The 22,305-nt window shown below is 42.4% G+C and overlaps 3 protein-coding genes across 4 annotated transcripts in view; 2 read left to right on the forward strand and 1 right to left on the reverse strand.

The window, feature by feature from the left end:
• Window positions 1-2,986: 2,986 nt before the first annotated feature.
• On the reverse strand, window positions 2,987-3,895 carry cdk5r1b (cyclin-dependent kinase 5, regulatory subunit 1b (p35)). Its single transcript, XM_040134852.1, has one exon. It carries the CDS (start codon window positions 3,893-3,895, stop codon window positions 2,987-2,989), a length of 909 nt encoding a protein of 302 aa, XP_039990786.1.
• Window positions 3,896-7,105: 3,210 nt separating this feature from the next.
• On the forward strand, window positions 7,106-17,568 carry psmd11b (proteasome 26S subunit, non-ATPase 11b). Of its 2 annotated transcripts, none has more exons than XM_040135802.1 (13): window positions 7,106-7,239; window positions 8,455-8,556; window positions 8,776-8,972; window positions 12,066-12,123; window positions 12,619-12,813; window positions 14,175-14,319; window positions 14,457-14,517; window positions 15,016-15,078; window positions 15,378-15,503; window positions 15,966-16,001; window positions 16,117-16,168; window positions 16,271-16,413; window positions 16,510-17,568. In XM_040135802.1, exons 1-12 carry the CDS (start codon window positions 7,149-7,151, stop codon window positions 16,411-16,413), a joined length of 1,269 nt encoding a protein of 422 aa, XP_039991736.1. In that variant the 5' UTR covers window positions 7,106-7,148; the 3' UTR covers window positions 16,510-17,568. The 2 variants fall into 2 exon arrangements, with proteins under 2 accessions (XP_039991736.1, XP_039991735.1); XM_040135801.1 differs by having other exon boundaries at window positions 7,107-7,239; window positions 16,505-17,568.
• A 1,849-nt stretch (window positions 17,569-19,417) lies between these two features.
• Window positions 19,418-22,305, forward strand: part of LOC120794586 (vesicle-fusing ATPase-like) — a 28,006-nt gene continuing 25,118 nt past the window's right edge. Inside the window, exon 1 of the mRNA XM_040135779.1 lies at window positions 19,418-19,467. Coding sequence (XP_039991713.1) covers window positions 19,456-19,467 — 12 coding nt within the window. The 5' untranslated portion in view covers window positions 19,418-19,455. The remainder of the gene's footprint in view (window positions 19,468-22,305) is intronic.

The following is a 22,305-nucleotide window of genomic DNA, read 5'->3' on the forward strand; positions in this document are numbered from 1 at the left end:
TCCTTTCTCTCTCACTCACACACACACACACACACACACACACATGCAACCATTGAATGCCTCTCTTTTTGAATTTTTTGACCATTGTTTCTTTTTTTCTTATCTACAAAGTACGCAACAAGATACAGAAAAGAATTTTGACAGAAATCTTTAACTATCACTTGTCTTTTTTTTCATATTTTATCAGCTTTTGAAACTATTTTCTCAAACAACTACTCAATGATGCAAAGTAGGGCGAAAAATGGCACATTTCAAGTGAGTCGGGGCCAGTGGACAGAGAGAACAAGATTCGGGGGTCTCTGTTTGAGGCCCGTTAACCCAATGCCCAAAGCGGAAACCCGTCGCAAGCGCGCGTCCCTCGATCGCGCCGGCACAAACGCTCTACACGAACTGTCTCGCAGCGGTCTAACTCTGTGTGGCAGCCACCGTTCCACAGCAGAGGAGGCCACGGGCTGTGACCGTCAGAGCCGTTCGTTTCTCTGAGCCGCACAACACGGCGGCAGCAGAGAGACCTTTCCCTTCTCTGGGAACAAGTTGAAAAGCACGACAGAAGCCCTCTGTGGGCGCCACCGCTCCGTTGCGCTTCTTTAGACGGGCTTTCAGAACACTGCAAAGGAAAGACGAGTACACATTTTTTTTTTTTATATTAAGATGAGATGTGAAAACCAGAACATACACTGCTCTCACATTTCTGGGTGGAAATACTGTAAGTGCTCCAGTGATTGCAGTCATTACGGAAACGGCGAGGCGCTGCAGCGGAGCAGCTTCTCTCCCAGGAAAATAAAAAGCTACATATCTCAGTTGTTCTGCGTGCTTTCTGCTGTGGTTGCCATGGCGCTTCCCATCGCACACTGCAGCATGTCATTTTACTCTGGCGGATTCTCTGACTGAAAATGCGACTCTCCCCGTGGGGGTCGAAGGTTTGTGACGTCGCCGTATTTGATTTAAACGGAGGCGATGCTAGTGGATTACCCTCGAGGTACGCTGTGCTTTTTCTGCAGTGATGATGACCAGGTGCCATTGAAATAATTTACTCCCCTGGGAAAATGTGTGTGCTTTCTCTTTCTGATATGTGTTGGCTCCTCGTGCAGGCCAGCGTTGCTGGACTAAAATGATGTTCTCAGGGGCATTTTCTTAAGTAAAAGGTCAGTGATGTGTTGTTCTGTCAAGGTGTCCTTGATGTTGTCACTTTGGTGATGGTCAGATTTAACATTGGTTTTTGATCTAAGAGCTTTTTAATTCGATATTCACTGATAAATCCCTGGGACATTCGTCTACATAAACCAGATCAATCTTCATTCCCACCAAAGATAAGCACACCTGCTATACCAGCAAGTCCCCCGTCCTTCCCTTTTCGAAGTCTGTCGACGTGATCTTTCGTTTAGGTTAAGCGTGCCTAAATAAGAAATACATCAATGGCGATAAATTAGGTGTCAGTAAGTAGTTATTAGCAGATGAAAATCCACCCCATCATTCAACAGCTTGACAAACAATACAGTATCTCAGAATGTGGGATTTTCATCGAAGATATGGCACTGTTTTAACATCTTCTAAGCTGACTCATAAGCACAAAATCAAACATCATTCCAAAGTGGTTGCGACACAACCTATCCACAAAAGTACAAAAAGAATTTTCCCTGGTAAACAAATAGCCTATTTTAGCAAGCATAGCTAAATAAACTAGTGTCACTTTGTTCACATCATTCTCTAATGCAGATGCAGTTGGTTTACAAATCAAGTAAAAAGAAGAAAAGTAGTAGTTGATTCTGCTCCTTCAGAAACTCTGTAAAATCGCATGGCACACGTGCAAAACATTACATTTCTAAGTAAAAAAGAAAAAAAATCAAAGAAAACTTGTTCCAGAAAAGCAATAAATAAGCCTCCATAGGTGTAAGCCTCTGGGGAGTGAAACATCCATTAACTTGTTTTAATTTTTTTTCTAGATGAAAATAAAGGAGGTCTTTCTGAACACACACAGTACGACCACTCAACACAGGCCACGCGTCCTCCGGTTGTTGCCTGTTCACCAAAAGTCCCACAAAGCAGTGTTTGCTTATCGTCCATCCGGGCCCTTGTACTGTAAACGTCCTGCTGCAGAGTGGCACAGAAGAAACCCACAAAAAATACGGATCCAGCATTGATTGGCCCCTGCTGTTTTCCTTCCCTTAGATGGCCAGATATGCATCGCAGCAAAAGCGCAAAAAAAAAGCGTCCACCGTATCCATACGAATGTTGGGGACGTGGGTGATGGCATTCCAAAAGTGCCAGGGTTTGCAGCCGGGGACGCCTGTTCGCCCGCGATGCACGGAGGAAGCCAGTCAGGCGATGGCCCTCACCCTCCTGCAGTAGGCAGTGCACATCACAACAGTCAGAAGGTCACTGGTAGGCTGCCGAAGCCTCAGTCCTGTCCACATTCAATGCTGTAGATGTATGCTTCCTTTTCTCATGGTTTTTTTTTGTTTTTGTTTTTTTGTTTTGTTTGTTTTTGTCTTTTTGTCTGAATTGTTTTTAAGATTTTCAGTATTTCATATAGATATATATCTGTACGTTAGCAAAGGATTTACTCAAGTCTGGCATTTTTGTTTATACGTCGTTGCCCAAAAAGCTTTCATTCTCAGGTTTGCAGAGCATCCATCCTTTTGCTCGTCTGAAGATAGAACTTGGCCTCCACAACTGCAGGCGAAAAAGAGCGCTCTTGTATTTTTAAACCCTCAAACACAATGCAAACATTTGAAATAAACATCGGTCAAAAATAACCTCCCTCCCTCCAGAGCTGAAGATTCTTTTATCAGTCCTATTAGATACAAAGCTGTTATAAATGTCAAATACCTTTTTTCAGATTGGCCCTAATCCCACTGCAGTTTGGACGACAATAGATAAATTGCATCACTAAAAATCTTTCAAACTTGTCAAAAATGCCAGACTGGAGTATGCCCCAGGTCCCCTGACCCCTCTGCCAACACCCCCCCCCCCCAAAAGCATCCCCTCACCGGTCCAGGCCGATGAGCAGGCGGCTCCTCTCCTCCTCCTTTTGGCTCTCGTTCTTCAGGTCTGCGAACACCTGAGTGAAGTAGTGCGGGTCGGAGTTGATCTGGAGCATCTTTGCACTCATCAGGTTGATGATGGAGAGGCAGCGGTCCCAGAAGGTCTCCTTGGAGCTCTCCACCAAGAAGGGCTTGAGGGGGTAGGAGATCTCGTTGCCCATGTAGGAGTAAGACAGGTAGAGGCAGGTGAGCAGCACGGCCTGCAGCTCATGCTCCGTGGCCACCTCGGAGGAGACCACGTCACGGCACAGCATATAGACGAAGACCACATTGGCAGGGGTGATGAATCCCTGGTCCTGCCAGCCTTGGAGCAACAGGGAGCGGTCCACGCTGCGCAGCCACAGCACTGGGTCAGTGGGTGACAGGTGTTTCAGCCGGTAACAGCGCCGGCACAGAAACTCCCCGAGGCAGCGCAGCAGCTCACTGGTGGAGGCCTGGACAATCACTCTCTTAGGGGTCCCCGGGGCCACATTGGAGTTGGTCAGGGGGGCCTTCTTGACCGACGATGCTGTATTGTTGGAGCTCTTGGTGAGAGCTGGAGTGCTCTGATCCTGGGTGAAGGTGGACAGGTTAGCACAGGACTGCGACTTCTTCAGGTTTTCGTTGTTCAGGTGGGTGACATTGTTCTGGTAGGTGCCGTTGGGCTGCACCTTCTTGGAGCCCTTCTTCTTGGCTGACACCGCTACAATCCGCTTCCAGGGGAGCACGTTGATGAGCGAGTGGCGCTTCAGGTTCTTGTCTTTGGCGTTCTTGCTGTTCTGCACAGCCGTGTAGTGGCCCACGGTGGCCGGTCCATCCTCGAAGAGAGCCGCCTTTCGGTAGCTGGGTGACAAAGACAGCACGGTTCCCATGGTGACTGCGGGGGGGCGTCCGGGAGCTTCGGCCGCACTGGGTCAGAAGAGCGTGTGCCAGGGGGAGGGGGGTCCTGAGGGTCTCGAAGCTTCAGCGCTTCTGGGAGCTACAGGCCGCCGCTGGGCATCCAAAGCCTTGGAGGAGAGTGTCCTGTAAGCAGCTCTCTGAGGGGATAACGATCACCTCGACTGAAACGAGTCTCCGTTGTGTTTCGTCCCTTTGTCTGCGTCTCCAGATGGCCGCCGCTGGAAGCAGAGAAGATCAATAGTCAGAAGGAAAATTAAAAAAAAAAACCGGTGAAGGATCAGTTCGCTTTAAATCAGCCACGTTTACGAATAGCAAAGAAAAAAAAAAAAAAACGTGTCGCTCAGTTATTAGATCTATAATTATTCCTCTGACATCAGATGAAATCACAGATCCCGGGTCTGCAACGTTCTCACGCCGGTGTGCCTGAGCGGTTCATCCGACAGTACCTCAGGCCTATTAGCGGTATCGACTTGACTCAGTAAGTGGTGGAGCGGGTCGGCCCACAGCCCAGCTTCTACTGGTTCACTCGCGCTGTCCGATCACCCTGCCACGGGAAACCCGTCGGCGTGAAACCGTGCCCCGGCTCAGCCTGCGTTCACCCGCGGGACGTCGCAGGGCACGCGGACAGGTGTAACGACAGAGGTGATCGCGCGTCGGCCACTCGGGGGGAATTCCGCTCGGTATCGGGGTGGAAGCGGATCCCAGGTGGCAAACAGACAGATCCCACATTCGATGGGCAATGGCCGACCGTCCACACTGAGCCATGCGCCACCCTCGCACCAAAATGGAAGACCGAAAGGTAAACACCGTAATAACAGGTGAAGGTCGCGTGTGGGGGGGGGGGTGTTTAGAAATCAGCACGTTGAGGCACAACGCCAAGGTCACGGAATTAGCGCCCGTTACAAACGAGATGAACGTTGAGATGCAGTATTTTTTGTTATTTTTTTCCTTCCTCGCCGCAGCCCATGCACGCGAGGGGCGCTCGGCGGGTCGACTCGGCTTCGCTCGCGCCGGGGTCCGGGCTGCTCGACCCGTCATTCCATCACTCCGCTATCAGTCCGGCGACCAACCGCTCGACAAGTGGGAGAAATTCCCGGAACGCGGCGGCCTCCGATGTGGCTCCGCTGGGGTGAGAACCGGAGTGGCTTGACGCGGGGCTCCGGGGTGGTGCACGCCGGGTGCTCTCCGTGGTGCTGAAACCGAGCGTCTGCGTCGAAGTGGCGGCGGTGGCCGCAATAGGCGGCGGACCGACAACGACGAAAATCCCCAATCTCTTTTACCCCCCCCCCTCCCCGGTGTCCGTTACAATTTCGCAATTTTTGTCGGCAAATTTTCCAGGTTTTATGGCCACATTTTCCCAAAACTGGCCATTATCTGCGCATCGCCTGTTTTCGAACGGGCTCCGGTGCATCCAGCGACCTGCCCAACCGTGAGCGCTGCACCTTCAGCACCATTATGTTCCGAAATGAAAACACACTTACCGGAATCTCCAGTTGAATGAGAAATCAATTGCGCCGTAGAGATGATGAGGATGCTCTGCGTCTCCAGCCTGTTGTTGTTGTTGTTGTTGTTGTTGTTGTTGGGGTTTTTTTTTCCCCTCCTTTATAAAACGAGATTAAAAGATAAAACCATCCCGGAGAATGCAAATGCAACAGAGAAAATAATCCGAGCCGAGGCGCAAAAAAAAAAAAAAAACAAGAGTGAGTGCGTGAACACGCCTGGTGTCGGCGGTGCGCAGGCGATGGCTGGCAGTTGCGGAATGGATGCTTGGATGAGGATGTGCTCCTGGTCCTCCCGGCCGTGAGACGCGGATGCTGCGAGGGGCTGGCGCTGCGTGGTGTGTGTTGCGTCGTGTCACTGGCTGCGCGAGGACGGCTGACGCAAAGGCGGTGGCGGGGCGCCGCTCTGCGCTCCGTGCGCGGCGCCGTCTCTGCTGGGAAACAACCCCGCCTATGGCCACGCACATGGGCAGGCGGACATGCAAACTGAACCCAGTGAACCGCCAGCGTGTTTTTTGTTTTGTTTTTTTTTCTTCGTTAAACCCGTTAGCAGCGACCAGAGCTCATCAGCCGCGTTCCGCTCCCAGCGCACCTGCAGTGGGTTTCCGTAGGCAACCCAATATTGCGCACAGGACCTCTGGATGACAAGATCGGCCCGTTTTACAGTAACAGACCCACTCGGTCTACAACATCCCCAGTCCTCCAGCGGAGGTTTTACCTATGGTGCTCCAGTATGGGTTATGAGTTAAACCGTTATTTTGCCATTTGGGCAAGTACCCTGGTGTTATTGTATCCAGTGTTGGACATCAGCCAGTCATCCATTAAAAAAATGTGATGGAGATTCCCCTTGGACCAGAGACGCAAAAGCTATAAACACTCATTTTAGAGAAGAACTGTATTTTTTTGCATTTTCTTGTTCATGTTACTGGGTTTTTCTCCTGTAAGCCAGGTACTACAGTTCAATAATATTGGCCTCCGTGGATTCACAGGAAGTAGCTGCTGTTTCAGATGCTCTCAGGCCTAGAATGCAGTTCTCCACAAAACATAGCACAAAGAAAAATTTCCTCTCATTCTCATGAAAACTACTGAATATCAACAAGCAAAAAAAAAAACAAGCCAAACTTTGGCTTTGGCACAGCATGACTGGCCTGAGCTGCCTATGTTACTCTGCGAGAACATTTGCATCATCTAAACAAACGAAATGCTTGATTTTTTTTAATGTCGCAGACCAACTAAACGGTACGGTCACATCCTTTTGGGCCACATCGATTTGTTATTGATTTTATGTGCCGCTGTGCCATTAAGTGGAGTCATTGGACGCCGGTTACCGATTTGTTCTTGAAATGAACATCGGAAACAAACGTCTCGACGTGGCCATTCCGGGTGCAGGCTGCTGCCTAGACTCGGTGGATGTGAAGTAAAGTTTTAATTCTCTGAAAACTGCATTGATTATTTCAAGCCGAGATGAGCCTACACTGCCCTGCTACTCGTAATCACATGAGCCTGATTAACGGCAGAGTAACATAAACTACATGTTACGAATACAATAGCTCCTATAAATTAAATCCACGGGGAAAGGAGCTTCCGTCAAACGTTTACGACCCCTTTAAAAAACTACCTACATTTCCCACAAGACTTTAAGTCCCGCCGTACGCTGACGTCACATACGCTAAGTAACGTAGTCGCCGCACGTAATTTTCATTCAAGCAGCATTTGAATAAGGAAGATGGCGGCCGCAGCAGTGGTTGAGTTTCAGAGAGCCCAGTCTCTCATCAGCACGGACCGCAACGCTTCTATCGACATTCTCCATTCAATAGGTGGGTGTTCAGCTGGCGTTTTTTAGACGGACGCCTTTCCCCCGACCACCGCGACCTGTAATTTCTCAGGCGGCGTCAAGGCAGCGGCGTTAGCGGGCTAGCTAGCGGCGTTGAGTAGCAGGAGCCGGCGGTGTGCCGTGCTGACTCACTGCTGAACGGTGGGCAACGGTAACTGCTAGTGGATGTTAGCCAGTTAGCTCGTTAGCAACTTTGCTAACTGTAGGCCTCGGCGTGAAATATGTGGTAGTTATCAGTAATGTTGTGTTTTTGACTGTGTAGTTGGGTCTTGTGATGTTGTGTCAATGACCGTAATTCTCAAGCTAACTCCCATTAGCTCTACTTAACACTGTCACTTTAGCATAATTACTGTTGCGGCTAACGTTATTAGCTTGTTTTCAAAAGCCCCTAACCTGTGTTATCAACACAGTAAGTGTAAAAATTATGAGTAGTTGGCCCCCAAGGTTTTCTTGTATGTTCGTGTTTGCGTGCAATTACGATCAAATGGAAATTGTATTACTGTCGAATGTAAACAGTACTAATATATCCCATAGGCACCACTGTCCTCAAATTGCCTTGTCACACCAGCCCGTTAGCTGTCAACTGTCCTGACGTTTTGACAAAACATGTATACGTTTCTCGGTAGCGCCGAAGTGATTGATTGATTGATCGATTGATTGATTACGCTATTAGTCGTTCGTTAGAAGATTATTCCACCAACATTTTGACAACGAGATAAGTCATTTAGCAAACACAAAGCCAAACATTCACCGGTTCTGGCCTCACAAATGTTAGGATAAGCTGCTTTTCTCTTGTTTAACATCCTTGTAAATATAACACGTTTGCGTTTTGGACTGTTAATAGGACAAAAATAGCGATAACGTTGGGCTTTGGGAAAGTTTGAAGGACATTTTTCAATATTTTTCTGCCATGAACTAAACTGTATGATTAATAGATGATAAAAATATTTCTTAGTTGCAGCCCTAGTTGTCAGACTGGTGTGTGAGTTTTAATATTGAGTAATACTGAGATAATGCACATAAAACAGATATTGTGACATCAAAAACAACAGGACTAAGTAAAATCATCAGTCCAGAACTGACTCTTACAACAACACATGATGGCTCACTATGGTTCTTGAAAATTCACAAATTGCATTATGTTGGGATTTGAAAGAATAAATTGTTTCTAATAATAACTTGTTGCCTCTCTTGGTAGTGAGGAGAGATGTTCAAGAGAACGATGAGGAAGCTGTCAGAGTTAAAGAACAGAGCATCCTGGAGCTGGGGACACTCCTGGCCAAGACAGGACAGGCTGCAGGTAATGTTTAAGCTCTGAAAGGTTTTGATGAAGTTGTTGTCAGTCATCAGCTCACTCGCACATGTATGTATTCTATGCCTGTTTTTGTTTTGCAGCTAAGACTAAAGATAATCTAATGGCAACTATTCTTACTGGGTGATGTTGTTTGATATGTGTTTTCACGTTTTCACTCTTTTGAGATATCCATGATATTTTGTTTTCTTTTGTGGCTGTGTCCAGAATTAGGGGGTCTGCTGAAATTTGTGAGGCCTTTCCTGATTTCCATCAGCAAGGCCAAAGCGGCCCGGCTGGTCCGCTCCTTGCTGGACCTCTTTCTTGACATGGAGGCAGCAACGGGGCAAGAGGTAGAGCTGTGCCTTGAATGCATTGAGTGGGCCAAGGGCGAGAAGAGGACCTTCCTACGACAGGCTCTGGAGGTAAGGAGGTTTAGTATAGTCCTGTGGGTGCTATCACAATGGTGTAAAGTGCACAAGCCCACAAAATGTAACTTTAGCCACACCATATGTACTATATCAAGTATTATCTGTAAAATGCTGCAATATCAGCATACCTCACTGCCAGAACTGGTCAACAGAGCTAAATTTTCCCATTGGCTGCCATCACCCTTCAACCAGCAATAGCCCATGTACTGCATGAGAGTAGGAGACAACTGGATGACACTGGAATATAAACCCTTCAAATGGAACATAAGCCCCTGTGAGATCTCATGAAGAGGTGCTATTGAGGAGTTTGATGCTGAGTTTGATGACTTCGTATTAGCAAAGGCTATTGCAAAAACTTATAGAGCACCAATTGTGCCATCAGAGTCCAGTTATTTGCAGTACTTTTGACACATGGATTGCTGGTTAGGCAGAAATATAGAGGATAGATACAAACTACCACCAACAGCTGAGTTATTCCTCCTCTCACCTAATCCTGGTTAGCACTGACATACAACACCATTTATGATTAATGATAGTGAAAACAAAAGCGATATTCCCAAACATAAATAGCTGCTGTGGGAAGGATCAAATTTTACATGTTCTGACTCATTGAGTGGGAGGTGCTGTGAGTTGTGGTTGGCAGTAGATATGCAACACTGCCACTGTGGCATTACTTTGCATGAAAACCAAATGAAAACAATAAACTCGATAAATGTGATGCAGCTAACTTGTAAACTTTGCCTGAAGAAAAGTCGAAACAAGAGTTTCTAATACATCTACTACACACTGCAATCTATGCTGACATCACCCTGCTAAGCAGCCAAAATGGGATTTTGGGCCAAATGACTGCCAGCAGGTTTCGCACTCGGAGCCAGAAATATCTTGAGCTTTTGGCTGAATTACAGGATCAACAAGATGTCGTATTAGTAATCTGTAATAATGTAAGAGAAAACTGTGTAATGAAACTGTGGCATGTATGAATGAGTGGAAGCTGAGAAGAGTGATGCTCTTACGACAGGCAGCAGTTTGACTTGGGTCCCACAATAATGTAATAGGAGTAAAAAAAAAAAAAAAAAAAAAAAATGAAAAGGACAGGAAACTTTGTTAATGGCGCTATGTGTGCACTGTGAGTTCAAGTCCACCCTAAAACACTGACTGTTTTGAAGAACAAGAATGCATTGAATTTCTGCGCCCATCTGTTGATATGCATCACCGGTCAGATTTTTACAACACTTCAGTTTTTCCAGCTGTTGTTAAACCTTACATGATTCAATTTCTCAGTGTTTGTGAAATTGAAGAATAGAAAAAATAAACAATGAGAGATTTTAAAAACAAAGAATCATGGAATGTTTTTGTTGAGCTAAATTTAATCTAAATTTTTGACTCATCCAGTACACGAAAACACTCATGCTGTTCTTTCTACAATGGAAATGACACATGGTTTGGAAACATGGTTTGTCCTAACACTGTTGCAGAAATTCCAGTGGATGTGTTGCACTTGGAGGTTGCTTTGCTTTCACCCTCTGTCCTGTTCATCCCGAACCAGCTCCGTGGGGTTTAAGTCTGGAGACTTTGCCCGTCTTCCATCATTTGAAGCCACCGTCCAGTTCTTTTCTTCTAATGTTTTGGGTCACTGTCTTGCTGTGGGAGGAACCCCCGACCAACCAGTCTGTCTTCCTTTGATACTGGCCTTTTTTCTCACTGTTCTGATAGAAATCTACAGTTCTACTTCCTGCAGCACAGTGTTGTCCTAACGATGCATCAGAGGGTGTAGTGACACAGTTTGTTCCAACACAACCTTTATACAGACAGAGGGTTTGTAAGTTATCAACAGAAGTTGGGGCCCCTGTAGGGATTGTTTGCATTAACTTTCAAGACCTAATTTACTTCCATTGCTGCAGGAAAGCTGTAAATTAATCAATTTCTTATTCCCTGAAAAAAAGGCCTGTTTTCTATGAATTTTGCATGATTTTTAGTTTGTAGTGACCTTTGTACCATTTAAGGTTATTTACTGGACTTGAACAGCTTAAATTTCACTAACAACTGGAAGAATTGGGGTGTTGTAAAAGTTTTGACTGGTAGTGCAATCTGACACAATGTCAATTTTGAATTTTTTTTTTTTTTTTTTTTTTTTTTAAATCTATCCAAAGCATTGGTTGTAAACGTCAGGTCTGACCCCTATAAAAGGTTTCTTTTCAGAATGTACTATTTTGCACCATCATTTAACATGTTTGTCCACCAAGAGCAGCCTGAACACAAGAATGTAATGTATTTTCAGGATGCTACATTTTAAGTAAAATGATTATCGCTTGTACGCGTTAGTGGCAAGTTCCACCTTGGAGAACAGTTGGTCCACCTCCTCTTTCTGGAGCACTTTCCTTAAGAACTAATTCAAGAAAATGAACTTTGTAATTTAGTACGTTCTTCCAAGAAGTGTGTGGGTGGCATTTCAACATCTTGCTATGTCCCATAAATTTCTTCATAATGATTGACAATTTGGAGGCCCATGCGCACTTTGTCCCATTCATCATATTTCCATGATATTTATTTTTTTGCTCTTTTCTGTTTGTGTCACCTGCAGGTGGAAATTAGCTAGTAGCTAAAGCTGGTACAATAAATCTTTTTGTCAATTAATCTTTTTTGTACATGGCAAATAAGTTCCTGACAAACAAATATAATAAACTAAACTTTTAATTTGAACTTTACGATCAGTTTTTTTTTTTTTTCTGTTTTTAGAAGTAGAATGTGGATGTGTGGTTAAAAACAGCAAAGGATAAAGATAAATAGGAAAGCAAGCAAAATGCATGGCATTCGTGGCACATAAGGCTGTATTTTATAGGCCTGGAAAATATTCTGCAAGGATCAATAAAGGAATTTATTAGTTTAACCTGTGTAAGAATCATGACACAGAGAGCCTTGCTGTGGCTTCCTAATGCTACGAGGTCAAAGCGAAGGTTTCTGTCTTTTGATTTTTGTTATAACTGATATCCTGGTAGTGTGTTGTCTTATATGCTACAGCTTTTCTATAAGGCAATAGATTGACACAGCTGCTCTAGGCTTGTCTAACAGCACTCTCTCTTCTTTCAGACACGGCTGATCTCACTCTATTTTGACACCAAAAGATACCAGGAGGCCTTGGCGCTTGGTGAGTGCTTAGAGACAGGACTTTCTTTTAGTAAATGTATTTAGTAAACATCTGTCTTCATGCATCAGAGACTTGAAAAATAGGCAAGCATTGCTATTGGCCCTGACATATTTATCAAAAATGAAGGCCACAGATGTTTTGTTGTCCAGCGAGAAACGCATATACTTTCAAAAGATATCTTTTATTTTTGCAATCGTATTTCACCAAAGTAAATAACTTGTTACACTGTAACGAGTTAAGAAGTTGCTTTTTTTTTTTTTTTTTAATTGAAATTTGAGCTGAACATAGTATGTGCCAAATTGACCAGGTTAGCTTATAAACAATGATTTTGAAAAGCAATTGGACATGTTTTTACTTAGAAAGCGAGGAGAAAGAACAGCAAATACCAGCGCTATAAACTACATTTCCCTCCTAGCTGTTTACAAAGTATTGTACAGAGCTATCGCAGCAGTTAACGTGCATGACATTAACTCTCGTTCTTTCTATTTCCTTCAGGCTCCCAGTTGCTCCAGGAGCTGAAAAAGATGGATGACAAAGCTCTTCTGGTAGAGGTTCAGCTGCTTGAAAGTAAGACGTACCACGCTCTCAGTAACCTGCCCAAGGCCCGCGCAGCCCTCACCTCAGCCAGGACCACCGCCAACGCCATCTACTGTCCTCCAAAGCTCCAGGCAGCACTGGACATGCAGTCAGGTCAGATGTGTTGGCTATTCTCACTTCCAAAGCTTTCTAGGGCAGTATCGCAGAAAATATTAAAACTATGAAAAAATAACCTTCAGATACAAAACAGTGATAATCATTTTTTGCACTGATTTTATTTCTTTTGACAGCTTTACCCTCAGGTACCTCGGTAGGCAAAACAAATTACAACATGGATTTGCTGATTCAAATTTTAATAGACAGGTGTAACTTACAACATTAACAACAGCCCAGTTCTCTTAAGTGTCCCAGTTTATTGTACAGTTAGGCAAAGTGGGACTTGCATAGTTTATGGGTCAAGAAGTACCCTTGTATAGCCAGACTAAATTTCACGAGCTCAGTTTCCGTTGGGAGAGTCTTTCAAACACTGATTCAGGCATGGATTCAGCTGGCCAGATGGATGCTTGAGCATTTGGTAACTATTCAGAGAATATGTGACTTGCCTCTGGTCCAGACAATTATTAGAACAAAGACAAATAACCATCAAGCGAGTGGTGTGCTCCTCCTCTCAGCTGTAGGGAGGATTTATTTTGTTGGTTAAGTTGAGGAGGTAGATGTCAGTAATTTACATTTTTGTTTGCAGAAAAATGAGACCGTCTCTGTTGTCTACTACATTTTCTCTTTTTGATACCACTGGGGGGTGTCAGACAAGCCTGAACTTTGTGTGCAGAATTCAAATTCCACACACTGTCTTATTATTTGATGGTATCAAACACTAGATAATGATTTTCAACTGACCCTTTCATCGTTAAATCTCAAAAAGCGTGACAGTGATGCATTATAAATTGATTAGTTTTTGATTGTGATTCAACTGTTGAACAGTTTAATGGTGATTTAGATTAATAAAAGTTTTGTGATCATCATGTGATTCGTTGGCACCCTAAAGAATGAAAAATACACGTCATAACATTATAATCAATATGACTCGAAATGATCAACTAAGCGACTCTTTTTCTCAACAGTGGCTTGAAAAAGGAGTATTTGGCGTGTTCCTCCGTGACTCTGAGCTGATAACACTCATATGTGATTACTAATGTGAAGGCAGAAGGGCTGCAAGGTGTAATAGTATCATGCTTAACTATGTGAACTGGAAAAAAAGAAACAGTATATGGCTCACACCTCTGTAGTGTCCAACTTTATGACTAAGTGTGCTGTGTCAGACAACAGCCAGTGAATGTCAACACGTGGTGGTTTTAATTTTTCTTTGAATCGCGGACACGCATCGCAGCTACAATGTTTATCTTCAGCTCAGCAAGTTTCTCCAGTCTCTGTTGACATTTCACATTTCAAGGTGACTGGCGCGGCTTGTTTTGGCTGCAGCTTGTAACTATCACGCCGTGTCATCTCTGTTACAGGGATCATCCATGCAGCAGAGGAGAAGGACTGGAAGACGGCCTACTCCTACTTCTTTGAGGCCTTCGAGGGCTACGACTCCATCGACAGCCCCAGAGCCATCACAGCACTCAAATACATGCTTCTGTGCAAAATTGTACTCAACTCGTGAGTAGTGCTTAAAACTCAACGGACAGTATTTTGCTGTTTAAGCTTCCATTACCTTCATACGATACCTCTGATTCATGACCATTAACCAGATTTATATATTTGATTGTTCATTTCTGTGTTACCTATTCTTTCAGACCAGAGGAGGTACAAGCCCTGATCAGCGGTAAACTGGCCCTACGATACGCCGGCCGACAGGCAAGTACCAGTCCTTCTCTACTCATAGCAAAATTGGGCAAAGCAATGATATGATTTGTTTCAGCTCTTTGCAGACATCAGATGTTTTTGTTTTTTCCTGAGTTTTGCTCCTGTTAAACAATAAGTATGAATAAAGGAGGAAACATTAATGGTGCTTAACATTTGAACTAAATGAAATACAAGCTGCTTTTGGAGGGCAGGGCTGCTCACAGAAGCCTTGGCTTTGTTTAGAAGACTGCATGAAACACCTTGTGATTTAAAACCAAAAACAAAAAAAACTTGTCCACTTTGAAATTGTTCTGGTTTTTTTGTTGTTGTTGAATTTTGCAACGTAGCTCGGTGATTCAGTTTTTTATGGTTAACTCTGTTTCTGTCTTGATCATTCTAAAAGAAAATGACCTTCACTGTACTTGTGCAGGTAAACCGTTTCATTAAGCTTTTTTTTTTTTTTTCTGTAGAATGACACTTAGATTTTCTTTTTCGTCTTCATCTGTTTAGACAGATGCACTGAAATGTGTTGCCCAGGCCAGCAAGAACAGATCATTAGCAGACTTTGAAAAGGTAAGAATCCTTTTAATCTTGTCAAACCTGTATTGACGGCTGTACATACAGATGGGGCATGGGCACATGCAGTGATTGCAGAAATGAGCTTTTGCTTCTTGGTTTTTAGTTTGGATGATTGTACCAGATGAAATAATACCCAAAACCAGGCTCCAAATATAAGTAATTTAATAAATAATTAAGTAAGTAATATTAAAATATTGATTATAGGCGAAGATCAATATGTAATGAATTATAATGGAGGTTTTGTAGTATTCTGCCTCACTGTCAGAGCATTTCAAGGTCTTTGTATCTCCCAGGCCCTAACAGAGTACAAAGCAGAACTGCGGGACGACCCAATCATCAACACTCACCTGGCCAAGCTGTATGACAACCTGCTGGAACAAAACCTCATCCGAGTCATTGAACCATTTTCCAGAGTACAGGTAAGGAACTGTTAGGCCTGTCCTTACAAAGGAAACTTGCCACTACAGTAGTATACGATGAAGCCTCGCTGCACTGATTACCAGGTCCTAAATCTTCACATTTCCTTTACCTCAGCATTGTTTTTCTTTTCTCATAACTTTGTATTCAGACAGGATAGTTTTTTATCTAACTATTACCAGAGTAGGTGTAAGATTTTGCTGCAGTAGTAGCCATGTCCTTCCCAAGATTCCTAAGATTCGTCTCATACCTGCCCTTTTAATAATCTCACTGTAACAATGTAGTCTGCCCCACAATCTATTTTTGCATAGACGGTTTCTTTCTCAATAGCTCATACTGGGACATTCTTGACATATTGTAGGGTGACATGAGTATCTACTACTGTACTGTTGTTCTTCATCATTTCAAGAAAAAAAATAATAATTAAGACCTTTTATTTGGTTTACCTCCCCCTCTGTTTTCAGATAGAACACATATCGGCTCTAATCAAACTGTCAAAGGTAAGTATCTTTGCAGTTATCCTTTTTTTTTAAGCATTTAAAGCATCATCTGTATCTCTTAAATATTGGTTTGATTTTTGATTTATTTTTTTATTTTTTTTAATTTTCTTTACAGGGGGATGTTGAGAGGAAATTATCACAAATGATTCTGGACAAAAAGTTTCACGGTAATTGGAATTGTCTTTGCCCACACAAACAAATATCAGACACATGCACTTCACAGGCAGCACGAGAGTCTTCAGTGTGTGTGTTTTGTGACACTGCTGCAGGAATCCTTGACCAAGGTGAAGGCGTGTTGATCATATTTGAAGAGCCCCCAGTGGACAAAACATACGAAGCAGCCTTGGAAACAATTCAGAACATGAGCAAAGTTGTGGATTCACTTTACAACAAAGCCAAGAAGCTGACATAGGTAAGGACAAGACATTCTGTAGGATAGGAAGCATGGCTGTCATGCTCTTTCTTTCTTCTCTGCTAAATGTCATTTTCTCTTTCATCCTCAGAGTAGATTGCCACTGCAGTGCGATGGAGGAACTGTGTGTGTTTGACCAGCGTGTGTAACGTTTTAAGAAGGGGACAAGGGAGAGCAACAAAAAGTTCCACAAACTGCAACAAACAGGACTCCCCCATCAAACTCCCCCCTCCTTTCCCTCAACGGACAATTTCATCACTTCTCTTGTTTGTTTGTTTCTTTGGTTTTTTTGGGTTTTTTTTGTTTTTTTTCTCCTCTTTAATTTTGATATCTCTTCAGGATTCTGTATAACACTCAGCGGCCAAATCAGGCCATCAGGGAATATTGTACAACCACAATAAAAAGATTAAAAGGTTTAAGAATACATATATGTTTATATCTGCTATAAGGTTGGGCTTACCGAGCCTTAAGCTGACTCCACTGCAACCTCAAAGGTGCAACATTGACCTCTGTGGCCTCAGACTCTGCTACCAACTGTGTATGCAGAGATAAGGCTTTCTCCTTCTTGTCCATATCTTTCAGAAGCACATTGTTCAGTTTTTGGAAGGTTGGGATTCTCCTTGGGATACTGAATTTTGGTCAAAGAGCTCCCTCTAGCTCTTTTTTTTCTTCTTTTCTTTTCTTTTTTCCCTCCTTTCCTTGTCATATCAATGCCAACAGTTATGTCCCCACTGTATTTCAGATGTGTATTAAACTCACTTTATTTGTTTTTTTTTGGTTTTGTGGTTTTTTTTTTTTTGGTTTTTTTTTTTTAATGTTTAAAAAAAGAAAATCGGATGGTTGCCACATGTCTGCCCCTCCTGCTCATGTAAGTTTATAGAACAGACAGGATGCCATTTCACCACTAGTGCCGCTTTTTTGGCGCTTCTGTTTGCCTCAGTGTTTGGGTGCAATATGAGATCGGAGGGCAGAGGTGGAGAATGCCTCTGAGCATCTGTGCGTTATCCCTGAGTGAGTAATTCTCCATTGTTAGTTCCTAGCACTAGTGTGGTATGCTAGTAACCAAACAATTTGTATGGTTTTGATTTGGTTTTGATTTTTGTTTTTGTTTTTCTCTTATAAAGACATTTTCAAAATAAATATTTTGTATTTTAAGGATTTTGTCTTGTCTCTTGCAAAAAAAAAAAAAAAAAAATGCTGACGGTAATTTGATGTGATACCTGTTTCGTTGTCCACTAAACTATGGCATTTGTCTCAACAGTATAAGGGTGAGAAAACGGGATTTTCAGGATGCAGCGTGTATTTGAAATGCACTTCGAGATGGTAGTGTGACCCAGAAAATTGTATACAATGGTGAGGTGGAGGTATGTCTGTTTTCCTAAGGAAAAAGGCAAAGGGAAGGTATCTAGGCAGTCAGACATAATATTTAAAAAGTCCACAAGAATACAGATGTTAACACTAAGATAAAGAATTCACCCAAGAGTCTCTTCTTCCTGCTGCTATATTTGTCACTAATTTGAAAGAGCAACCTCACATCAAAGGGCATTAAATCAGTTTAACTGACAGATTTGGATTGTCTTTTATTTTAATTTCTAATACAACAGTGTGATGTTTACCCAGTAATGTTGTCAAACGTGGCTACGTGTTTCTGTTTTGTTTTTCTGTTTTAAACTGACACTTTTTCTGGTTTAGTTGGGTTTCACCACAAGAGATACAAGATCATCTGTGGACCGTTGCATTGACAGTTGCTGTCCTACAACACTTTTAGAGAACTAGGCCTCGTTTCCCAATTTTCAGGACAGATATAAGTTTTCTTTAAGCGTTCAGAAGGATTTCCTCTCCTCCTCTCGCGGTTTCTGATGAGCAGCACAGTCGTGGGATTGTAACTGTAGCTGTCACGACCCTGCAGAAGGAGTTCCAAGCCTCAAATGTTCAGTCGAAAAGAGAAACCGTTTAGATTTGATGTCCTTCAGTATTTGTTTCCAAATGTACAGCTTTTCACTGCGACACTTTTAGCATCTAAAATGAAGAGATTACTTTGCCTCTCTAATTCACATTTAATGTTTTTTAGTTATAACAATATATAATAATGTAGATCTCAGCCGTCCGCATGCTTCATTTTTTTTTACAAACGTCTTTTTTCTGCAGATTAATGTTAAATCTACAGGTGTTACTTAATTTCAAAAACTTTTAAACAACTCTTTCTATTTGATTTTCAGAGGAGCTACATAATTTGTTTGAAAACAGTTGCCTATATGTTCTTGTTAGGTCTCAGTGTCACAGATAATCTAATACAAATATAAAAAGACAGACATCTTCCATTACTGAGCTCCTACCACCTACATATTCCACTGCATGTTTCCAGGAAGGTCGAGGAAGGCGCACTTAATTTATTTTTTTGCTTTATTGAAACATGTATAACATATGAAACATGGATTACAGAACCAAGACATCTTTTGCACCATTCTTGTATTTTATTAAATAAAGCACTTACATATTAAATTAACCAAGATATAATATACCAATAAATTTGACAAAAAACCAATTGGAAAAAGTATACAGAATATATACATTTCCTATTATTGATAAGACTATCAACTATTGTCAATTATAATTGGTGATTTAAAATAATTAATATACACAGGGACTCAATGTAATTTTCCATTGATGGGGGAGATTTAGAAAACCTATTCAATCAAACCAAATCTTTCACATCCTTTTTGTGCACAACTCATCTTCGGAAACTTTTGGATCTTCATCAGAAATAAAAATTAAAAATAAAACAAGTGGGGGATTTAAAAAAAAAAAAAAAAACTTCTCTCAGTCCCGCTTACGCGTCGAGTGCGTGATGACGTCCCGCCGCGTCAGGAGATCCCGCCTCTCGCGCGTCACTTTCTCTTCCCTGCAGTATTTTCTGGCAGCGAAGCGTTAATGCTGAGTTACACTTAAACAGGAGGCTTTTAAAAAAAAAAAACCAAAAAAAAAACCAAAAAAAACCAAAACAAACAAAAACCAAACAAACAAAAAAACAGAAACATAAAGATGACCGCTCGGGTGAGTTTTTACGAAGCGAATATTAGAACTTATGACCCACACACTACTTCCAGAAACTACTGAATGCTAAACCTAACGTGTACTTAACCGACAGCAGGGTTTTTTGTTTTCTTTTTTCTGTTTTTCTTTTTCCACATACATGTAAAGCGAGCCAGCACAGCAACCAGCCCCTGCGGCAGAATTGCTTGTCATTCAAAACTTCGCAGGCAGCCCGGAAGACGAGTGGAATATCTTATGCCCACTCCGACGCTTTGCTAACATGTACTTCGTGTTGTTCTGGCTGTAAAATTTAATACGTGCGACGGCCGGGGTGCTTTCGGCCGCCGAGCAGCCGGAGTCGCTCCGTCGTATCGCCGGTGGCCTCGTCGACCTCGACACGAAAGCAGTGCCAAGGGGGGCTGCGAATATCGCCCCGGCTTCTGCGTTGCTAAATCAATGGTGGCTCTCAAGTGGAATGACGGAAGTGTAACTTAACAGCATTAAAAGAGCGAAAAGAAACGAGAGGGGCAGCCGGATGAGCCGGACCGTCTTCGTGTCGATGTAGTGCAAACGAAGCGTCTCTGTGTTTTTCTGCGTTTTTCGTGAATGCACTCCGCGTCTGTTTGCAAATACCAATGTTGCCAGTTTATAGATGCAGCTGGTTAAAAGTAAAAGTTATGGAGCCTGATGCAACAGCCCTGCAACGAAGCCAGTCTTTATGAAGGTTATAAGGGCTGCAACTAAAAGATTATTCTCATTATCGATTAATCAACTGGTCATTTTCTCAATGAAAGTTAAAAAAACAAAAAAAAAAAAAAACAAAAACTGTCCATCACGGTTTCCCATAGCCCGAGGTGATGTCCACAAATTGACTCTTTTTTTAAACCTGCAACTAATGATTCCTTCCATTATCAAATAATCTGACGATTAATCTCACGACTTCAGTTTACAGTGATACAAGACAGAGAAAGGCAGCACATCTCCACTTCTGGGAAGCATGAAGCTGCAGATGAATTATTTTAAAATGATAAAAACAGTCGCTGATTAATTTTCTGTCGGCGAACAAATCGATTAATCAGCTAATCGCTGCAGGTCTACTTGTCTTATGTGACTAACCAATCAAAATCCAAAAATATTCAGTTTGATATTGCAGAAGGTTAAGAAAACGAGAAAACTAACACATTTGGGAGGTTGGTACAAGTGAGTTTTTAAATTACACGATACAGCGATTGTCAAAATGATTGCAGATGTTCTGTTAATCGACCAATCAATTCATCAACTAACTGTTTCAGCTCTAGGTTATAGGTTATTATGTTCAGTTTTTGTTAAAATTACTCTACAGAGTTTGACAAAATAGTCTTAAGTCGAGGTCCACTTACTAACTCCTGGGGCTTTCAACAGCATCTCAAGGTCCTGCATTTGGGTGTATTAGTTTTAGCTACAGTAGTTGTACCTCAGAAACTGTTAACTGAGTTCAGAATTAAAGCCAAAAAAAATTTCTTTGCAGATCACTATATCAAGAGAGTGGCCCGGATTATATGGTCTTATAAATACTGGGATCTTTCAGTGCCTCGTTTACACTTTACATTTGAGGTGATTACATGGGAACAATGCAAGGAATGCCCTTTACACAATCTCTGGCGCATAGGAAAGTCTTTGGATTTTCTATGCCATTAGATTTTGGCTCAAGGGCACAATTCATGGGTCACATTTTCAAATTTCAAGCTACCGTTTATTTTACTTTCATTCAAATCGTTAAGAAAACACAGCTGAAATTGAACATCATTTCTCTTAGGAAAAACATAAAAAGACGGACATACATAATGCAATAAAAGATTCTGAGGTCAGATTCAAATAAATAATACATTTTTATGCTTTTTTGGTGCAAGAACCACGGTCAGCAATTTGAATGCTGTTTGATTTTCATTTGGTGCCTTGCAGATTTCTGTATTTTGCTGTCAGGTTGTGTGTTTCCCCCAGCAGGTTATATTATCTGTATCAATATTAATTGATCCCCTCAGGGACGTGACCTGGGCAGGCCAGCAATCTGTTTACCTTGAAAAGCAACAAATTGAAATGATCGGGACATCCGGGTGCCCCCCTGTTAGCCTAGATACTGAAATGCTTGAAATAGACCAAGTTTGATGTTTTTGATATGTAGGTCAACGAGTGTTTCTCTGTTGGTTTGCCCTCGTTAGATCTTTGAAATGGGAGCAGGTTGTTTGTGTTTCTTTTTCTTAGAAAGGTTTGATTAGACTAGGTTGACACCATCCTAGCCATTGAATTTCTGTCTTCTTGTTAAACTTAATCCTCAGAGTATGAGGGGTTATGTGACATATTTACCCTGATAGGGGCATCCGCTGAAATACATTTAAAATGTACAGTACACTGGATTTCTACCTCTGTTAACTACGTAGCCCATCGTGCATGACAGCCAAACTACATGACAACTGCCCTCCATCATGGATAGCTTCCACCAGTAAGTGTGTTGGAGTTCTAGTTTTTAGAGGCTTGGCACAACTGTTCATGTCACCACTTAATTCCAGATTTATTTGGTAAGCATACTCGATGCCCTTCAGCTCTGCAATGTTACGTTTACCCCTGGACTTGCATCTACTGCTAATTTATATTATTTTTAATTAGAGACCAGGTCTACACTGAACACCTTTGGGTATCTGGGTAATTTTCCTTATTAATCCAAACTGGTTTAATCCACACGTTCATACTATGAAGTTTTCTATCCCACAGACATTTTCTAGTGGTTTTACAGTCACTAAAACTGAGTTGGTCCTGTCTGAACAGTAGATGCATATGTAATGGACCACAGAATACTGTATCTGCATACAGTAGAGTTGGCGC

The sequence above is a fragment of the Xiphias gladius genome, chromosome 9, assembly GCF_016859285.1.
Source record: "Xiphias gladius isolate SHS-SW01 ecotype Sanya breed wild chromosome 9, ASM1685928v1, whole genome shotgun sequence".
Taxonomy (NCBI): domain Eukaryota; kingdom Metazoa; phylum Chordata; class Actinopteri; order Istiophoriformes; family Xiphiidae; genus Xiphias; species Xiphias gladius.